The 18,103-nt window shown below is 42.6% G+C and overlaps 1 protein-coding gene across 1 annotated transcript; it reads right to left on the bottom strand.

The window, feature by feature from the left end:
* Positions 1 to 6,306: 6,306 nt before the first annotated feature.
* On the bottom strand, positions 6,307 to 17,796 carry LOC133610995 (kelch-like protein 7). The gene is made up of 5 exons (XM_061967817.2): positions 17,362 to 17,796; positions 14,328 to 14,430; positions 12,629 to 12,722; positions 6,747 to 6,871; positions 6,307 to 6,673 (listed from the first exon to the last, which is right to left on the bottom strand). Exons 1-5 carry the CDS (start codon positions 17,443 to 17,445, stop codon positions 6,657 to 6,659), a joined length of 423 nt encoding a protein of 140 aa, XP_061823801.1. The 5' UTR covers positions 17,446 to 17,796; the 3' UTR covers positions 6,307 to 6,656.
* Between the last annotated feature and the right edge of the window lie 307 nt (positions 17,797 to 18,103).

Raw genomic sequence — 18,103 nt, 5'->3', positions numbered from 1 at the left:
GAGAATCTTAACTATAAGCCATTTATTTAAAACAACTGTTGTATTTAGAATTAATTGATTTAGATTGCATTAAAAAATGTGAACAGAAAGTGAACATGTGTGTTAGTAATTGCTATGAATTGGAAAATGTGTATTAAATCAATCAATCAATCAATGAAAGTGTATTTACATAGCCCTTAATAACAAATGTCTCAAAGGGCTGCACAAACCACAACGACATCCTCGACTCAGATCCCACATCAGGGCAAGAAGAAAGTCAACCCAATGGAATACAATGAGAAACCTTGGAGGGGACCGCAGATGTGGGGACCCCTTCCCACACTTTAACCACAAGGCCACTGAGCATAAAGTGTCTTCGGATAATTAACTAGCAGCACATTTTTCACCCTGCAGGGTCAGGGTTTTTATGCTCTTGAGTCTGTGAGGCCTCTTCCCTATACATCCAATGGACATGCAGAATATCAGGACAGCAGGTAGCAGATGAACACTCCTGAATAACTCCACCAAAAGACATTATTAGATCCTTACTTTGTATCTCCAGCAGAAATCACTTCCGACTCTTGGCAGTTTTCTCATATGGTCGCCTTCACCACTTCCAGAACGTAATGCATGACTTCAGTCAGTTGTTTGACAACCAGGGTATTCAACTTTTAAACTATACATTTGACCAAAAATACCTCTTTTGGCTTAACCTTCTAATGCCTATGTGTCAAAGTCAAAGCCCACGGGCCAGATTATCTATGGCCCCCCCGGATGATATTTGATTAGTATTAGAACCACAGCCACCTGCTTTGCACTCTCTCTCGATGAGCTAGCCCCTTCAAGACTGTTGGAAAACCATTTCAGGTGACTACCTCTTGAAGCTCATCAAGAGAATTCAAAGAGTGTGCAAAGCAGTATTCAGAGCAAAGGGTGGCTATTTTGAAATAACTAGAATATAAAACATGTTTTCCGTTATTTCACCGTTTTTTGATAAGTACATAACTCCACATGTGTTCATTCATAGTTTTGATGCCTTCAGTGACAATCTACAATGTAAATAGTCATGAAAATAAAGAAAACGCATTGAATGAGAAGGTGTTTCCAAACTTTTGGACTGTATTGTATATTTACACACATACACATACATGTACTGTCCACATAGACATATATTTATACATACATATTAACAAACATATATGCACATATAATTTATATATTTTTGTGCTTGATTTTTGCCATGTACAATCTATGATTGACTGTTGATTTGGTTGTATGTTTGTAATCATGAATATCAATAAAATATATCAATAAATGTGTATGGATTTTTTGTGACACTTCATTTTCCATACTTTTCTTTCTGGGTTGCAGGGAAAGTGATGCAAATTCTTCCCGCAGGGAGTGGAGCTGCCCCATGCTGCATAACGGAGCATGTTTACGCAGCAAAAAAACCTAAAATCTTAAAAAGAAGTCCAACTAGAAAGTGCGTTGTATGCATAGCTCCAACTATGGCCAGCTCAAAGTTGGTACCATACATGGCACCCTGTAGTCCCGTGAGGGGCTTTTGACCAAGCATTTAGGAGATGTTCTGAAACCGAGTTGTCCACGGCTCTGCTGTAGCCTATGAACTACTGCCATCTTAAGTTTTTAAAAATTGCAACTGCACGCAATGTCTACTAAATAATACTTGCAAATGACACTCAGAAGTGTAATCAGAAAACAAGACCACCAATTCCCAGGTACCAAGAATTGGCACTGTATTGATTCAAATGTAAAAGGTACCCATCCCTAGTTGTCATGCACTTATATTGACAACTAAATTGGAACATGAGAAAATACAGATCAGCCATAACAATAAAGGTGTTTCTAGTACTTTTGGTTCAACAGCAGTTTTTTTTCGATACAACATTTACTATAGTGCGCAATTGTTAAATTAGTATTTTTGTGCGTCATTGTGTTCTTCTGCGTACTGATGGTTTTGAGGCACTCTCGATTATGCTGACGGAAGGCCTCAGCATGCTTCATGTTGGACACATCATGAACACATCCTATCACCCTCAGACACTATATTGCCAAAAGTATTTGGCCACCCGCCTTGACTCACATATGAACTTGAAGTGCCATCCCATTCCTAACCCATCCATCCATCCATCCATCTTCTTCCGCTTATCCGAGGTCGGGTCGCGGGGGCAGCAGCTTAAGCAGGGAAGCCCAGACTTCCCTCTCCCCAGCCACTTCGTCCAGCTCTTCCTGTGGGACCCCGAGGCGTTCCCAGGCCAGCCGGGAGACATAGTCTTCCCAACGTGTCCTGGGTCTTCCCCGCGGCCTCCTACCGGTGGGACGTGCCCTAAACACCTCCCTAGGGAGGCGTTCGGGTGGCATCCTGACCAGATGCCCGAACCACCTCATCTGGCTCCTCTCGATGTGGAGGAGCAGCGGCTTTACTTTGAGCTCCCCCCGGATGACAGAGCTTCTCACCCTATCTCTAAGGGAGAGCCCCGCCACCCGGCGGAGGAAACTCATTTCGGCCGCTTGTACCCGTGATCTTGTCCTTTCGGTCATAACCCAAAGCTCATGACCATAGGTGAGGATGGGAACGTAGATCGACCGGTAAATTGAGAGCTTTGCCTTCCGGCTCAGCTCCTTCTTCACCACAACGGATCGATACAGCGTCCGCATTACTGAAGACGCCGCACCGATCCGCCTGTCGATCTCACGATCCACTCTTCCCCCACTCGTGAACAAGACTCCGAGGTACTTGAACTCCTCCACTTGGGGCAAGATCTCCTCCCCAACCCGGAGATGGCACTCCACCCTTTTCCGGGCGAGAACCATGGACTCGGACTTGGAGGTGCTGATTCTCATCCCAGTCGCTTCACACACAGCTGCGAACCGATCCAGTGAGAGCTGAAGATCCTGGCCAGATGAAGCCATCAGGACCACATCATCTGCAAAAAGCAGAGACCTAATCCTGCAGTCACCAAACCAGATCCCCTCAACGCCTTGACTGCGCCTAGAAATTCTGTCCATAAAAGTTATGAACAGAATCGGTGACAAAGGGCAGCCTTGGCGGAGTCCAACCCTCACTGGAAACGTGTCCGACTTACTACCGGCAATGCGGACCAAGCTCTGGCACTGATCATACAGGGAGCGGACTGCCACAATCAGACAGTCCGATACCCCGTACTCTCTGAGCACTCCCCACAGGACTTCCCGAGGGACACGGTCGAATGCCTTCTCCAAGTCCACAAAACACATGTAGACTGGTTGGGCAAACTCCCATGCACCCTCAAGGACCCTGCCGAGAGTATAGAGCTGGTCCACAGTTCCACGACCAGGACGAAAACCACACTGTTCCTCCTGAATCCGAGGTTCGACTATCCGGCGTAGCCTCCTCTCCAGTACACCTGAATAGACCTTACCGGGAAGGCTGAGGAGTGTGATCCCACGATAGTTAGAACAAACCCTCCGGTTCCCCTTCTTAAAGAGAGGAACCACCACCCCGGTCTGCCAATCCAGAGGTACCTCCCCCGATGTCCACGCGATGCTGCAGAGTCTTGTCAACCAAGACAGCCCCACAGCATCCAGAGCCTTAAGGAACTCCGGGCGGATCTCATCTACCCCCGGGGCCTTGCCACCGAGGAGCTTTTTAACTACCTCAGCAACCTCAGCCCCAGAAATAGGAGAGCCCACCACAGACTCCCCAGGCACTGCTTCCTCATAGGAAGACGTGTTGGTGGGATTGAGGAGGTCTTCGAAGTATTCCCTCCACCGATCCACAACATCCGCAGTCGAGGTCAGCAGAACACCATCCTCACCATACACGGTGTTGATAGTGCACTGCTTCCCCTTCCTGAGGCGGCGGATGGTGGACCAGAATTGCTTCGGAGCCGTCCGGAAGTCGTTTTCCATGGCCTCACCGAACTCCTCCCATGTCCGAGTTTTTGCCTCTGCGACCGCTGAAGCCGCACACCGCTTGGCCTGTCGGTACTTGTCCGCTGCCTCAGGAGTCCTATGAGCCAAAAGAACCCGATAGGACTCCTTCTTCAGCTTGACGGCATCCCTCACCGCCGGTGTCCACCAACGGGTTCTAGGATTACCGCCACGACAAGCACCAACTACCTTGCGGCCACAGCTCCAATCAGCCGCCTCGACAATAGAGGCGCGGAACATGGTCCATTCGGACTCAATGTCCAGCACCTCCCTCGTGACATGTTCAAAGTTCTTCCGGAGGTGGGAATTGAAACTCTCTCTGACAGGAGACTCTGCCAGACGTTCCCAGCAAACCCTCACAATGCGTTTGGGCCTGCCAGGTCTGTCCGGCATCCTCCCCCACCATCGCAGCCAACTCACCACCAGGTGGTGATCGGTAGAAAGCTCCGCCCCTCTCTTCACCCGAGTGTCCAAAACATGAGGCCGCAAATCCGATGACACAACTACAAAGTCGATCATGGAACTGCGGCCTAGGGTGTCCTGGTGCCAAGTGCACATATGGACACCCTTATGTTTGAACATGGTGTTTGTTATTGACAATCCGTGACGAGCACAAAAGTCCAATAACAAAACACCACTCGGATTCAGATCCGGGCGGCCATTCTTCCCAATCACGCCTCTCCAGGTTTCACTGTCGCTGCCAACATGAGCATTGAAGTCTCCCAGTAGAACGAGGGAATCACCCGGGGGCGCACTCTCAAGTACTCCCTCGAGTGAATCCAAAAAGGGTGGGTACTCTGAGCTGTGGTTTGGCGCATAAGCGCAAACCACAGTCAGGACCCGTTCCCCCACCCGAAGGTGGAGGGAAGCTACCCTCTCGTCCACCGGGTTGAACTCCAATGTGCAGGCTCTGAGCCGGGGGGAAACAAGAATTGCCACCCCAGTCCGTCGCCTCTCACTGCTGGCAACGCCAGAGTGGAAGAGAGTCCAGCCCCTCTCGAGAGAACTGGTTCCAGAGCCCTTGCTGTGCGTCGAAGTGAGTCCGACTATATCTAGCCGGAACTTCTCCACCTCGCGCACTAGCTCAGGCTCCTTCCCCCCCAGCGAGGTGACGTTCCACGTCCCAAGAGCTAGCTTCTGTAGCCGAGGATCGGACCGCCAAGTGCCCTGCCTTCGGCTGCCGCCCAGCTCACATCGCACCCGACCTCTATGACCCCTGCTATGGGTGGTGAGCCCATTGGAGGGGGGACCCACGTTGCCTCTTCGGGCTGTGCCCGGCCGGGCCCCATGGGGGCAGGCCCGGCCACCAGGCGCTCGCCATCGTGCCCCACCTCCGGGCCTGGCTCCAGAGGGGGGCCCCGGTGACCCGCGTCCGGGCGAGGGAAATCTGGGTTCCTTGTCAGTGTTCCTCATAGAGATCTTCGAGCTGCTCTTTGTCTGATCCCTCACCTAGGACCAGTTTGCCTTGGGAGACCCTACCAGGGGGCATAAAGCCCCCGGACAACATAGCTCCTAGGATCATTGGGACACGCAAACTCCTCTACCACGTTAAGGTGGCAGCTCAGAGAGGAGCATTCCTAACCCATAGGGTTCAATATGATGTCGGTCCACCTTTTGCAGCTATTACAGCTTCAACTCTTCTGGGAAGGCTGTCCACAAGGTTGCGGAGTGTGTTTATAGGAATTTCCGACCATTCTTCCAGAAGCGCATTGGTGAAGTCACACACAGTCTCCGTTCTAATTCATCCCAAAGGTGTCCTATCGGGTTCAGGTCAGGACTCTGTGCAGCCCAGTCAAGTTAATCCACACCAGACTGTCATCCATGTCTTTATGGACCTTTCTTTGTGCACTCATGTTGGAAGAGGAGGGGGCCCGCTCCAAACTGTTTACCACAAGGTCGGGAGCATGGAATTGTCCAAAATGTTTTGGTGTCCTGGAGCATTCAAAGTTCCTTTCACTGGAACTAAGGGGCCAAGCCCAACGCTTGTAAAACAACCCCACACCATAATTCCTCCTCCACCAAATTTCACACTCGGCACAACGCAGTCCGAAATGTACCGTTCTCCGACTGGATTTGTTGCACAGGTGGCATCCTATGACAGTTCCACGCTGGAAATCACTGAACTCCTGAGAGCGGCCCATTCTTTCACAAATATTTGTAGAAACAGTTTCCATGCCTAAGTGCTTGATTTTATACACCTGTGGCCGGGCCAGGTGATTAGGACACCCGATTCTGATCATTTGGATGGGTGGCCAAATACTTTCGGCAATATAGGGTTTAAATAATGCCTCTCTCTGATAGAGCCAGAGATTGCGTCATCAAAATTCTGAAAGGATAAGGACTCCTGATCCATACTTACTATAAAAAAAGAAGTGTTTTAAGGTTATAGAATAGAAAGTACTTTATTGATCCCTGGGGGAAATTCAGCACAACAGTTCGCTCACAATAGACAATTATCTGAGCCTCAACAATAAGTCGACATCAGCTTCACTTTTGTCACTCTTTATTAATGAAGAAACCATGATGAGCAGACTTGTTTATATGATGAGCAGGATATTTTAGGGCGCATAAACACAGCTGGCATGTCAACACGTGGAGGTGATTGTCCTCTGATGGCTGCTACCTCTTCACTGACGAGGGGCGACTGTCTAATTGAGGAAGAAGCGAACGCCGACTCGTTGAGAGGAACAGATGACCATCATGGGATGGTCAATGCCTTCAGGGTCTCCGGAGACAAATTCAACTTAAACCTTTCCATCACCTGCGGAGGAGAACAATAAATGAATCGTTGCATCCTACAAATACAGATGATGTGTTTATATTTGACCTCTGACCTGAGCGCTTTCTGGCAGCCGTCCGTTTTTTGAGGACCTCCGCACACACTTGCTTGAGACATGTAATCTGGTATTGTTTGGCAACATCCAGCAGAGACTGGACTTTATTAATATCCGCTGGAACCCTGGCATTCACACAAACAATATTACAAATCACAAAACTTTCACACATCATTTTTTGGTGTGCTAAATATATACACTGTGGGATTGAAATAAGCTCTACTCATTTGTGAACATGAATTTTGCAAACATAACCAGGGTGTCATTTGTTAGTCCTTAAAACCTCTAAAGGCTTAGTTGGCCACATGCGTGGACAGCACCTATTAGCTCTTATTTCCAAAATTGTGTACACTACTGAATTGGCGTCTTATGTGCTTATGTGGACACTTATACTGCCATCTGGTGGTGTTAGAAGAGTATAACATATATATTGGAATTTGGAAGAAAAAAAGTGTAAAAATAAGAATTAGCATGTCACTAAACATAAAGTACACGTTTGTTACTTATGGACTAAGTACATCATATCAAAAGATGATTCTTAGTTTTTATTCTAATTAGGGTCCGATAAGCCCAAATAGCAAAGAGGAATAAAAAAAAGTATGTAAACAAACAGCTTGGGCCTTAAGAGGTTTTAAATTAAAGCATGTCTAAAACAAATAAAACATACCATACGTTAAAAGTCAACCTGTGATGACAAAAAGGCAGTGTGATGATACCCATAGAACACGTTATTGAATGTACCATAGTGCCAAATGTACAGGCGTCTTACACTTATGTGTTATGGAGGTTAATTTGTGTCTATTATAAAAGCTTTTTTTTGGACACTGAATTTGTATAACATCATTTTGTAAGTTTAAATTTAGTGAACTAATTTAAAAAAAATGTTTACATCAAATTATGCTGACAATTTCATGGAATAAACAAAAAATAATCAATGAGCAACATTGATGTGGTTCGTTAAATTACAGTGCTTTAAAATTCAGTGTGTAAACTTTCAGGGTATAAAAATCCAGTGTATGAAAATTCAATAAAATAATTTGGTGCAAATTTTTTTGGGTTAAGACTTAACTTCTACCGTGTAGGTGCAGCCTTCTCTGAACAAGTCATAACCCAAAAACAATGTCTACACAAAAAACGATTTTGCAACCCCCCTCAAAATTTTGCAATCCAAAAACTTTTCAGGTTTTTTTTTCGGTTAAGACACAGTGTCAGAATAATTGTATCTAAGTTATTACAAAACTTTGTTTCAATGAGTTCCCGGTGAGAAGATAAAAGCTGTCTTTGATCCTACCAAGCAAAAGGCTTGTAAAACTCCACTGTGTAGGATGGGAAGCAACATGAAGGTGTTCTGTTTCTTTCATGCATTGTAATCCACAGAAAGATTTTGTCTTGACCCAAGAACTACAAAGCGAAGAGGAAGCAGGACCAGACTCCCTTCAGGCGACCTTTTCTTTGAACTGTTTGTAACCAAAGGCGATGGCTGTTTACGACCCCGTCCCTTCGAAATAGCTGTTGCCATGTAATCAGGGAAAGTCCAAATAAAAGACGAGGCGTACAATCTTTCGTCAGGAGCGTGGGACGACACTGTGCAAGGGTACAGTGTCTACACGTTTCTCCTCATTGAGCCAAATTTAATTATGTCTGTTTAATTCCTTGCTTCTTGTCTTGTTTAATAGATGTCATCAGTGTTTGAACCTGACACACAGCTTCAATCTGGTGGGGGCGGGGCCTCCAATGAACAATATGTTGGAAACCTTTTTATTGGTCATATAACGTTTACATTTCAACCCATACGAGTACTAAATCAGCATTTAAAAAACATTGCTCAAACGATGCCTTAACTCGAAGAAAACACATGCACATTTTTGTAAAAAAAAACAAAAACAAAACATTTTTATCCTTTTGTCAATTTGTGACATTGAAATTAAACAAGACTAGTAATTGAAATACTTCAGCTATATAAATTAAATTATATATATTAAAATGATAAAATGGAGTGACTAGAACTTTGAATATGCAAACTTAGGCGAACAGCAGAGTTGTTTATTTTATTTTTAAATCAAGTTAAAGTACCAATGATTGTCTCACACACACCAGGTGTGGTGAAATGTATCCTCTGCATTTGACCCATCCCCTTGTTCACCCCCTGGGAGGTGAGGGGAGCAGTGGGCAGCAGCGGTGCCGCGCACGGGAATAATTTTTGGTGATTTAACCCCCAATTCCAACCCTTGATGCTGAGTGCCAAGCAGGGAGGTAATGGGTTCCATTTTTATAGTCTTTGGTATGACTCGGCCGGGGTTTCAACCCACAACCTACCGATCTCAGGGTGGACACTCTAACCAATGAATGCACACATGTTAAGATCACCTTTTCAAGGCTTATGATGTGCATTTATTAATGTGAAATTACCAGTCAGTCTCCATACTCAGTGATCCCCAAACACCGGTCCGTAACGCACTTGCTACCGGGCCGCACAGAAACAATAATTAATTGATAAATTACCGCATTTTCTCCGACTTAACTTTCGCCTGTCCCACTGAACACACCAATAAGCTTGTTAATAGATTACAACTCATTTGTTATAGTACATGGGACAATGCACATTAATGGACATATAAAATGTTAAAGTGCCAGATTGCAGCCAAAAGCTCATTTTTCATGCAAATTTTTGGGGTGTTTTTTTAATCTGCAACCAAAAGAAGTCGGCCCGTGAAAATAATGCACGCATTAAACCGGTACCTGGTTGAAAACAGGTTGGGGCACCCTGTCCATACTCATCTTTGTACTGACGTATGCATTGACCTGATCAAAGCCTATTCAACAACCAACGCTGCCTTTCAGGGAACCATCCACAGTTAAGGTTAAAGGAGCATGTGCCCAGCCGGTGAAAAACATTATTGCTAATCATCCCCACGTGATGAAGACAGCACAGGAACAACACAAACATAACAGGAAGTGGAAACAAAATAAGAGCTAAGGAAAAAAACACCCAAAAACTAAACAAAGAATGGCCTGGCCTAACAGACCGTAAAAGCTTTGAAGCTGGAGCGAGCTTGACTTGAGTGGGCGTTGAGACAAGAAGCTGATCCTCCATCTTCAGCTCCATCAGCGCCTTCCGGTACCACTTGTCCATCCATGCCACACTGTACTTCTGCGGCGAGTCCCTCGTAGGAGGACGCAGACCTTCAGGTTGTTGCAGCTTGACAGGAGTTAGAACTGGCGGTAGCGCTATCTCCGGAAGTGAAGCTGACGGCGCCCTCGCTGGTGAAGAGGTGGAAGGCGACTTCGATGGAAGGAGCTGTGCATCCCCAGTTGCACAGCTGCCAGTCTTAGCCTCTCGCCCAAGAAGCGTATTCCAGATGCTGTCTCAAGATAGAGGGAGGAGCTGTTGATCCACAAACTCAACGGAGGCAGAAGCCAAGAGTGGGTGAGTTTTGGGAAGCCGGGTCGCCGAAATTGGCGAGAGCCGCCTTGAAGAACCGGGATGCTGGAACCACACCAGGAAAACCAGGGGCTTCCGAAAACTGTGGAGCGGGTGAGGTGGGGAGGAGCTTGAGCCCTGGCCAATTGTGGCCGACTTGCTGTTACAGGCAAAGTAAAATTGTCCAAACTGAGCACCTCACGTGCGCGCACCTCCTCACGCATCCGCCGCTTGCCGCCTGGTGTGCGTGTGCCTGCGGTGTACCGTAAAAGAAAGGAGATGGCTCTGAGCCAAGGCTATGCTGGGTGACAGCTCAAGCTGCGTACACCGATGCCAGGTGAGCGTGAATCGCACGGCAATTTGTTGGTGGGATCATTCTGTTACGTCTGCTCTTTGTAGCTGGGGTCGTGACCTCAAAAAGCAGGAGACAGCAGGCAACGTGCAGTTAACGGGTATTTATGTCCATAAATCCAGAATACAACTTAAAATAAAGCGAGGGTAAAAAAAAAAATAGAACAAATCCAGCTGACGTAGAGCTAATAACCAACAAAAGTAGTTTAGCAAGATTTAAGTATCCACTAACTGTGCTGGTGACTCCACACATCCATAGGCAATGATCCCACACCGACAAAGAAAAGTGACTGGCTTAAAAACATTGTAACTAATAGCAGGTGATGAAGACAGCGCCAGGCAGCAGCATGAAACCAGTGCAGGGACAACACAAACACAAGAGGAAGTGGAAACAAAATAAGAGCACAAGAAAGGAAAAAAACACCCAAAACCTAAACAAAGAATGGCCTGGCCTAACAGATCGTAACACTATCATATCATGCATGGTTGAAATAGATTGAATTCAAATAAACAATAACCTGATTTGTTTCATATAGGTTTAGTGTGCAGGGGTCAGGATATAATATGTACTAATACATCTAATGTCAGTGACGTGCAGTCATGGAAAGTCAAAAAATGTAAGAATTTTTTTAAATTAAATTGTTATATGTATCCAGTGATTATACTATAAAGTTATTTTCCATTTAACTTCACCCGTTTTAGATTCTTTTTATTTAAAATCGCTGAATTTTCACATTTGCCGTTCAAATACTGAGAAGAGACGGTGCGGTGAACAGCAGCCAGTTGAGGCACGTCACTCAGTTGTGCCTCACCATGGATTGCGGACTCGGCTAACTGCTGGCCTGCTGTGCAGTGAGACCGTATTGCTATATGAATTATATTATACATTTCCATAGTTTAGTTAGCTGAGGTATATAATGTACAGTGTATTTTGTCAACAACTGTATGTGTGTAAAGTATTTCTTGTGCTGGGCGATCATAAAACGGCTGCAAAAGACGCACTGGCTGAGGCTCGCCTCCTGCACCCCCGCCGTAGAATGCACGGCAACCCCTGACGGGAGTGTTATATCAACTAATGCCCACACTTAAACTTTCCACGTGCAAGATTGAATCTATTTAAAAAAGTTCTTTCATAAGAAGCCAAAAAGTGCAAAAACAATAATGTTCGTGTTGGAGGAGTTGTGAATGACTGCAGGGCCACAACATTAGGTACACCTGCAGACTGCATGTGTACCTAATTCACAACATTATTGTTTTTGCACTTTTTGGCTTCTTATTAAATAACTTTTGTAACCTATTTTTATGGGCTTTCCTCTTTGTGATGTTAAGTTCCTGTTATGCGCTGTTATACAGTATATGCCTTGAGCTCTTATTTTGAAGGCGCTAAGAGCGGAAGTGATGACACAGTGGAGCGGAAGTTTTTGAAAGAAGGTAAATAAAGTGGTCCTCGTGTAAACTGGAGCCTCCGTGTTTGTTATTTTGTAGTTTCATACAGTATAGGCCACATTTATAAACCCTCGGTTACACTTTTTTAAATAGATTCAATCTTGCACGTGGAAAGTTGAAGTGAGGGCTTTAGTTGATATAACACTCTCGTCAGGGGGTGCATTAATCCAGCACAACAGCGGCTCATGGACTTATTTTATAAGTAAAGGTAAGACCATAATAACGTTTTTTTTTAATTAAATGTGCTTTTTTATGTGCTACAGGTTGTATGTGTAAAGTTAAAGTTAAGTTAAAAGTAGCAATGATTGTCACACACACACTAGGTGTAATGAAATGTGTCCTCTGCATTTGACCCATCCCCTTGATCACCCCCTGGGAGGTGAGGGGAGCAGTGGGCAGCAGCGGCGCCACGCCCGGGAATAATTTTTGGTGATTTAATAACCCCCAATTCCAAGCCTTGATGCAGAGTGCCAAGCAGGGAAGAATGCTGGTATGAGCTTTTAAACATAACCCGTTAACTGCTGCCAATCAAATGGTGAATAAGATACTCTTGAGGGTTGATATGTTTGTAAATGTGACTGTGATGAAGTCAGTGCCTCACCAGCCATCAACCTCACCGCACGTCACTGTCTAATGTACATCTGTAAGTGTTGTGTGTTCTTACTGAGATGTGTAGATAAATTCTAACAGCAGTTCAATGATATCGGGGTCGACACTACTGAGTTCCACCTCATAGGACTTGGACTCCAACATACTGGCTGCAAGTGAGAGGAAAATGAAAAGTTAGAAAAAGAGCGAAACATAAATAGTTAAATAAGTAATAAAGTAAGAAACCGATATGAAAATAAAAATGAACAAATGGGCACTTGCATTTGCATACAAATGTATTATTTTTTAGTTTAATTATATATCTAATTAATTATTGAATAATATAGATACAAATCTCTCCAGGGTGTCCTCTTCATCATACTTTACAGAGCAGAGTTATTTGAGTTTCACGTTACTTAGCGACAAAGTCTCTGCCCACATCTTATTGGACAGTCTAAAAAACATCCATCCATCCATTTTCTACCGCTTGTCCCTTACAGGGTCACGGGGGGTGCTGGAGCCTATCCCAGTTTATCATCGACCATTAAGAAGAGTTTGTCAGACCTAAAATGGCCAGTCCAAACATAATTTCCGGGATGGAACTTTTTGCTGTGCAAACTTTGGAGAGTCTTCGTTTAGACCTTCAAAATTGAGAGTAAACATGGCCAAGAATTAAAAAAATGATGGTCTCTATCATGCACTGTCTGCTAAAAACAAATGGCCTGATCTACTAAAGGTTTGCGTGTATTAAAACTAGAGATGTCCGATAATGGCTTTTTTTGCCGATTTCCGATATTCCGATATTGTCCAACTCTTAATTACCGATTCCGATATCAACCGATACCGATATATACAGTCGTTGAATGAACACATTATTATGCCTAATTTTGTTGTGATGCCCCCACTGGATGCATTAAACAATGTAACAAGGTTTTCCAAAATAAATAACTCAAGTTATGGAAAAAAATGCCAACATGGCACTGCCATATTTATTATTGAAGTCACAAAGTGCATTCTTTTTTTTTAACATGCCTCAAAACAGCAGCTTGGAATTTGGGACATGCTCTCCCTGAGTTGAGGTGGGCGGGGGGGTGTATATTGTAGCGTCCCGGAAGAGTTAGTGCTGCAAGGGGTTTTGGGTATTTGTTCTGTTGTGTTAATGTTGTGTTACGGTGCGGATGTTCTCCCGAAATGTGTTTGTCATCCTTGTTTGGTGTGGGTTCACAGTGTGGCGCATATTTGTAACAGTGTTAAAGTTGTTTATACGGCCACCCTCAGTGTGACCTGTATGGCTGTTGACCAAGTATGAAGTGCATTCACTTGTGTGTGTGAAAAGCCGTAGATATTATGTGATTGGGCCGGCACGCAAAGGCAGTGCCTTTAAGATTTATTGGCGCTCTGTACTTTTCCCTACGTCCGTTTACCACTCCGTACAGCGGCGTTTTAAAAAGTCATACATTTTACTTTTTGAAACCGATACCGATAATTTCCGATATTATATTTTAAAGCATTTATCGGCACTGTTTGGAAATAATTAAGGTATGTAAATAAACATTTACAAAATATTGCATACCGGTATACAATGTTGCAAATATACGTTATGTAAATATATTTCTTTATTCTAAAATTTGGTGGGTGCAGCTTAAACATCGGTGCGCTCTATAGCCTGGAAAATACGGTACCGGTAATATTTATAAAAATGATAAATCACGAAAAAGGGTGTGGAAAGTAACCCCGTGATAAAGTAGTGGTAGAGTGCACGTGTGAAAACATACTGGTAAACATGAGCCTGAAGAATTTGCTGGCAGCTGCCAGCACTATTCTGTGGGCAGGAAACTGTTTGCGCTGAACCACCAAGCACACATCACACAGAGTGCCCTGTAACAAAACACAAACACAAGATACATGACTTGTGTTACAGTTCATTCTTTGGCATGTTATATGTTGTGATAATAATACCAGCATGATAATAACAACAAACAATACTCTTAATGACAGTTTGGACTTTGTTTGCGATTTTCCTGTGTTTTGTGTCAATCTTGTTGGATTCTTTTTCTGCTTTTTTTTTTAAATTGCCCTTTCACCCGCATGTCGCCTGCCGTCTCTGCATCTTGGGGTCACGCCAACAGACACTTTTGTGGTAAACATTAGGGGTGTTCCGATACAACTTTTTCACTCCCGATACAATACTGACATTGGCGTCTTGAGTACTGGCGGCTACAGATATTATTCTGATATGATATCAGCACCAATCATACGTTAGTCCATACTGCAGCAGTGTGAAATGTTAAAAAGACTTGATCAAGTGAAATTAAAGCTAAATCAAAGGTAAGTATGAAAAAAAAACCATCTTATTTTTGAACTGGAATGGATTTATGCTGTCTACAAATTGAAGTGGGAGTGGTAATTTGTTTTTGGTGACACCTAGTGGTCACAATAACTAATTAAATTAAGCTCATGACACTGTAAGTTAAAAGACGCAGACACTTTTGTTACTGGACACTGACATACTTTTCTGCCTTGTAGACTCTGTTTGTGTAAATAATACAATATTTGAGACATGTTTATATCGACAAATGTGATGTTTCAGTTTTAATATTGGTTAAGGACATATGTCGAACTTGTGTGCTTCGCTGTTGTGTAGCTGTAACTCCTTGTAGCCTATAGCCTACCATGTTTACATTTTGTAAATGACGACAAAATTATAAGATAACATCAACTTTGTGTAACATTTATATGTTAATTGCGCTGCAGGACTGCTCGTATCGGAGTTTGTATCGAAGATTTTTGATGCAAGCTGGTATCATTCGATACTGTTTTTTTTGTTGATTTCAGACGGAAATCAGATATCAATATCAGATCGGGACACACTTAATTAATACTGCTTCTCAATAATAAAAACGATTATATATGAAAAAATAAAAAAGATTAATAATCAAAAAATAATGCTGCTTTATTTTAATATTGTTGATGGAAAGAGTAGATTATACAAGGCAAAACCTTATTACTCACATTGGGCGAATAATTTAAAAACAATTCATTTCGGGGGGGAAAAAGCTGACTTTTTGTCTTTTCGGAACACTCTTGTTGTATTTTAGCCATCATTTTTCGACCGACAATACCTCAAAGCCAACCAAAAGGACTTTTATTGACATAAAAGTCCTTTATTTTTCAAATGGCACAAAAACATTTTGGATTCCAATTTTTTTTTTTTACTTTTTTGGTCAAATCCATCAATCAACTTTAACCCTAAACAAAAATACCCAATGTTTGTATCTTATTTTAAACCCTTGAAGGTATTTTGATCAAATTGTATTTGTTTTCAATCAGCTACTTTACATACCATGAGTTATTTTACTATTTAAATATGTGATACCTGATCAAAAGGCTTTTAAAAAGAAAAAAAAAAAGAGTAAATAAATATTTGATATTTGTTTAGGACTGAAGTTGATGAAGAAACTTAATCAAAAAAATAAAATCAAAATCAAATGTTTCTATGACTTTTATGTCCTGTTTGGCTTTGAAAACAATTCAAAAGGAATGTACCAGGAGGGTTAAATGCAAATTAGTTTATTAGGATTTGGATTTCATTTTGACCAGGGGTCCCCAAACTTTTTGACTCGGGGGCCGCATTGGGTTAAAACAATTTGGCCGGCGGCCGGACTGAAAGAGCAAGCACTTGTCGCGGCACGAGCGCAATGATGTTAAAGTTAAAGTTGAAAATCATTTTTTACCTTGAAAATCAACTTTTACCTTGAAAATCTTTTTTTACCCTGAAAATCTTTTTTTATTACCTTGAAAATCATTTTTTACCTTGAAAATCTTTTTTTTTTTACCTTGAAAATCAACTTTTACCGTGAAAATCAACTTTTACCTTGAAAATCAACTTTTACCTTGAAAATCTTTTTTTTTTACCTTGAAAATCATGTTTTACCTTGAAAATCACTTTTTACCTTGAAAATCAACTTTCACCTTGAAAATCATTTTTTACTTTGAAAATCATTTTTTACCTTGAAAATCTTTTTTTAAAGTAGATTTTTTTTAAAGTACCAATGATTGTCACACACACACTAGGTGTAGCGAAATTATTCTCCACATTTGACCCATCACCCTAGATCACCCCTTGGGAGGTGAGGGGAGCAGTGGGCAGCAGCAGTGGCCGCGCCCGGGAATCATTTTTGGTGATTTTACCCCAATTCCAACCCTTGATGCTGAGTGCCAAGCAGGGAGGTAATGGGTCCCATTTTTATAGTCTTTGGCATGACTCGGCCCGGGTTTGAACTCACAACCTACCGATCTCAGGGCGGACACTAACCACTAGTCACAATATTGATGGGAAAATGCATTTTTAGACTATATGATTTTGCCTAGGAGACAACGAGAATAACAAGCGATAGAAAATGGATTAGAAAGGACAGATTTGAAAAAATAATTATTTTAAACCATTTTGTATTTATTAACTTGGACTTCCCGTGGGCCGGATCCATAGTTTGGTCACCCCTGATTTAGACAATCCCAGTTTGATGTTAGTATTTTTTTTTATTAGTCTTTTTTCATTTTGTATTGTCTCTCCAAGATGATATACCTATCTGGTTGTCATTTTTTTACGTTGCTATGTAAACCGCTCATAATGAAAATTGGCAAACTGGAAAGAAAGCGCCGTTTTTTTGTTGGTATTGAACATTTAATAGAAAAGCACGCAACTCCACCAAATATCGCGATACTTGTAGACAAGACGACAGCGAGCAGCACATTACATCGGCAAATTCACATTTCCGACCAGCTTGCACATTTCTAGCTTTTACTCACCTGTTTTCTTAGATTGTTCATTCCTACCATGATGCTGTCAAAGTGTCCATCTTCGACATCATCTGTCTTGGATTTTGACGCCATTTCTGAATATGCTAGTTATTGCGTATTTGTCATTGACAGAATCAAATACATTAAATGACTTCTAGTTCTAGCATATAACGGCCAACATTAAGTCAATGTTCGCTATCTCAAACTAGTGCAAAGACAAGCCATGCACAGCTTTCTGCTTTGTTGTCTTTCAAGCGTCATAGAAACACGTCCCGTCAACTATTTTTAAAAACAAAGTAGTCTTTTGTCACTTTGAACCCTGCCATTTTTTTCTGGAACATTTTTGGATGAAAAAAAAAAAGATGTGAAACTGCTTTAATATCATTAACGAACTGAAGCTGGAGCTTTTCGAAAACTATTTCACGTGGATAGTCATGCAATATTTGTCGTATGTTCGTTGAATAAAAGTTGTGTATAAAACTGCGTACTTTCGTAGTAATCGCCGGAAAATGTTTTGAGAGGTATGCTTTCAGAATAAAGGTTACTTCCGTGTCTCAAGTATAAATAAAGTAGTCTTAAAAACATTTAAGTTCATTATCTGAGTTCGTACAAAAATACCACCGTATCAGAGGACGAAAGAATTGTGACTCAACCTTATACTTTTATACTCCGTGTAAAAATTAATGATATATGATGATTCTCAAACTGTGGTACTACTAGTGGTACGCCAAAGAACCAAACAAATACTATA

This window comes from Nerophis lumbriciformis, linkage group LG11 (genome assembly GCF_033978685.3).
Source record: "Nerophis lumbriciformis linkage group LG11, RoL_Nlum_v2.1, whole genome shotgun sequence".
Taxonomy (NCBI): Eukaryota; Metazoa; Chordata; class Actinopteri; order Syngnathiformes; family Syngnathidae; genus Nerophis; species Nerophis lumbriciformis.
This window is presented reverse-complemented; position numbering and strand designations above follow the sequence as displayed.

Bases quoted from the DNA above. Each gene is read 5' to 3' on its own strand.
- LOC133610995 (XM_061967817.2), bottom strand. From the start codon at position 17,445: ATGGCGTCAAAATCCAAGACAGATGATGTCGAAGATGGACACTTTGAC. The intron at 14,431-17,361 runs GTGAGTAAAAGC...GTTTTGTTACAG, and splicing joins TGAACAATCTAAGAAAACAG to GGCACTCTGTGTGATGTGTG. The intron at 6,872-12,628 runs GTAAGAACACAC...TGTGAATGCCAG, and splicing joins GAATTTATCTACACATCTCA to GGTTCCAGCGGATATTAATA.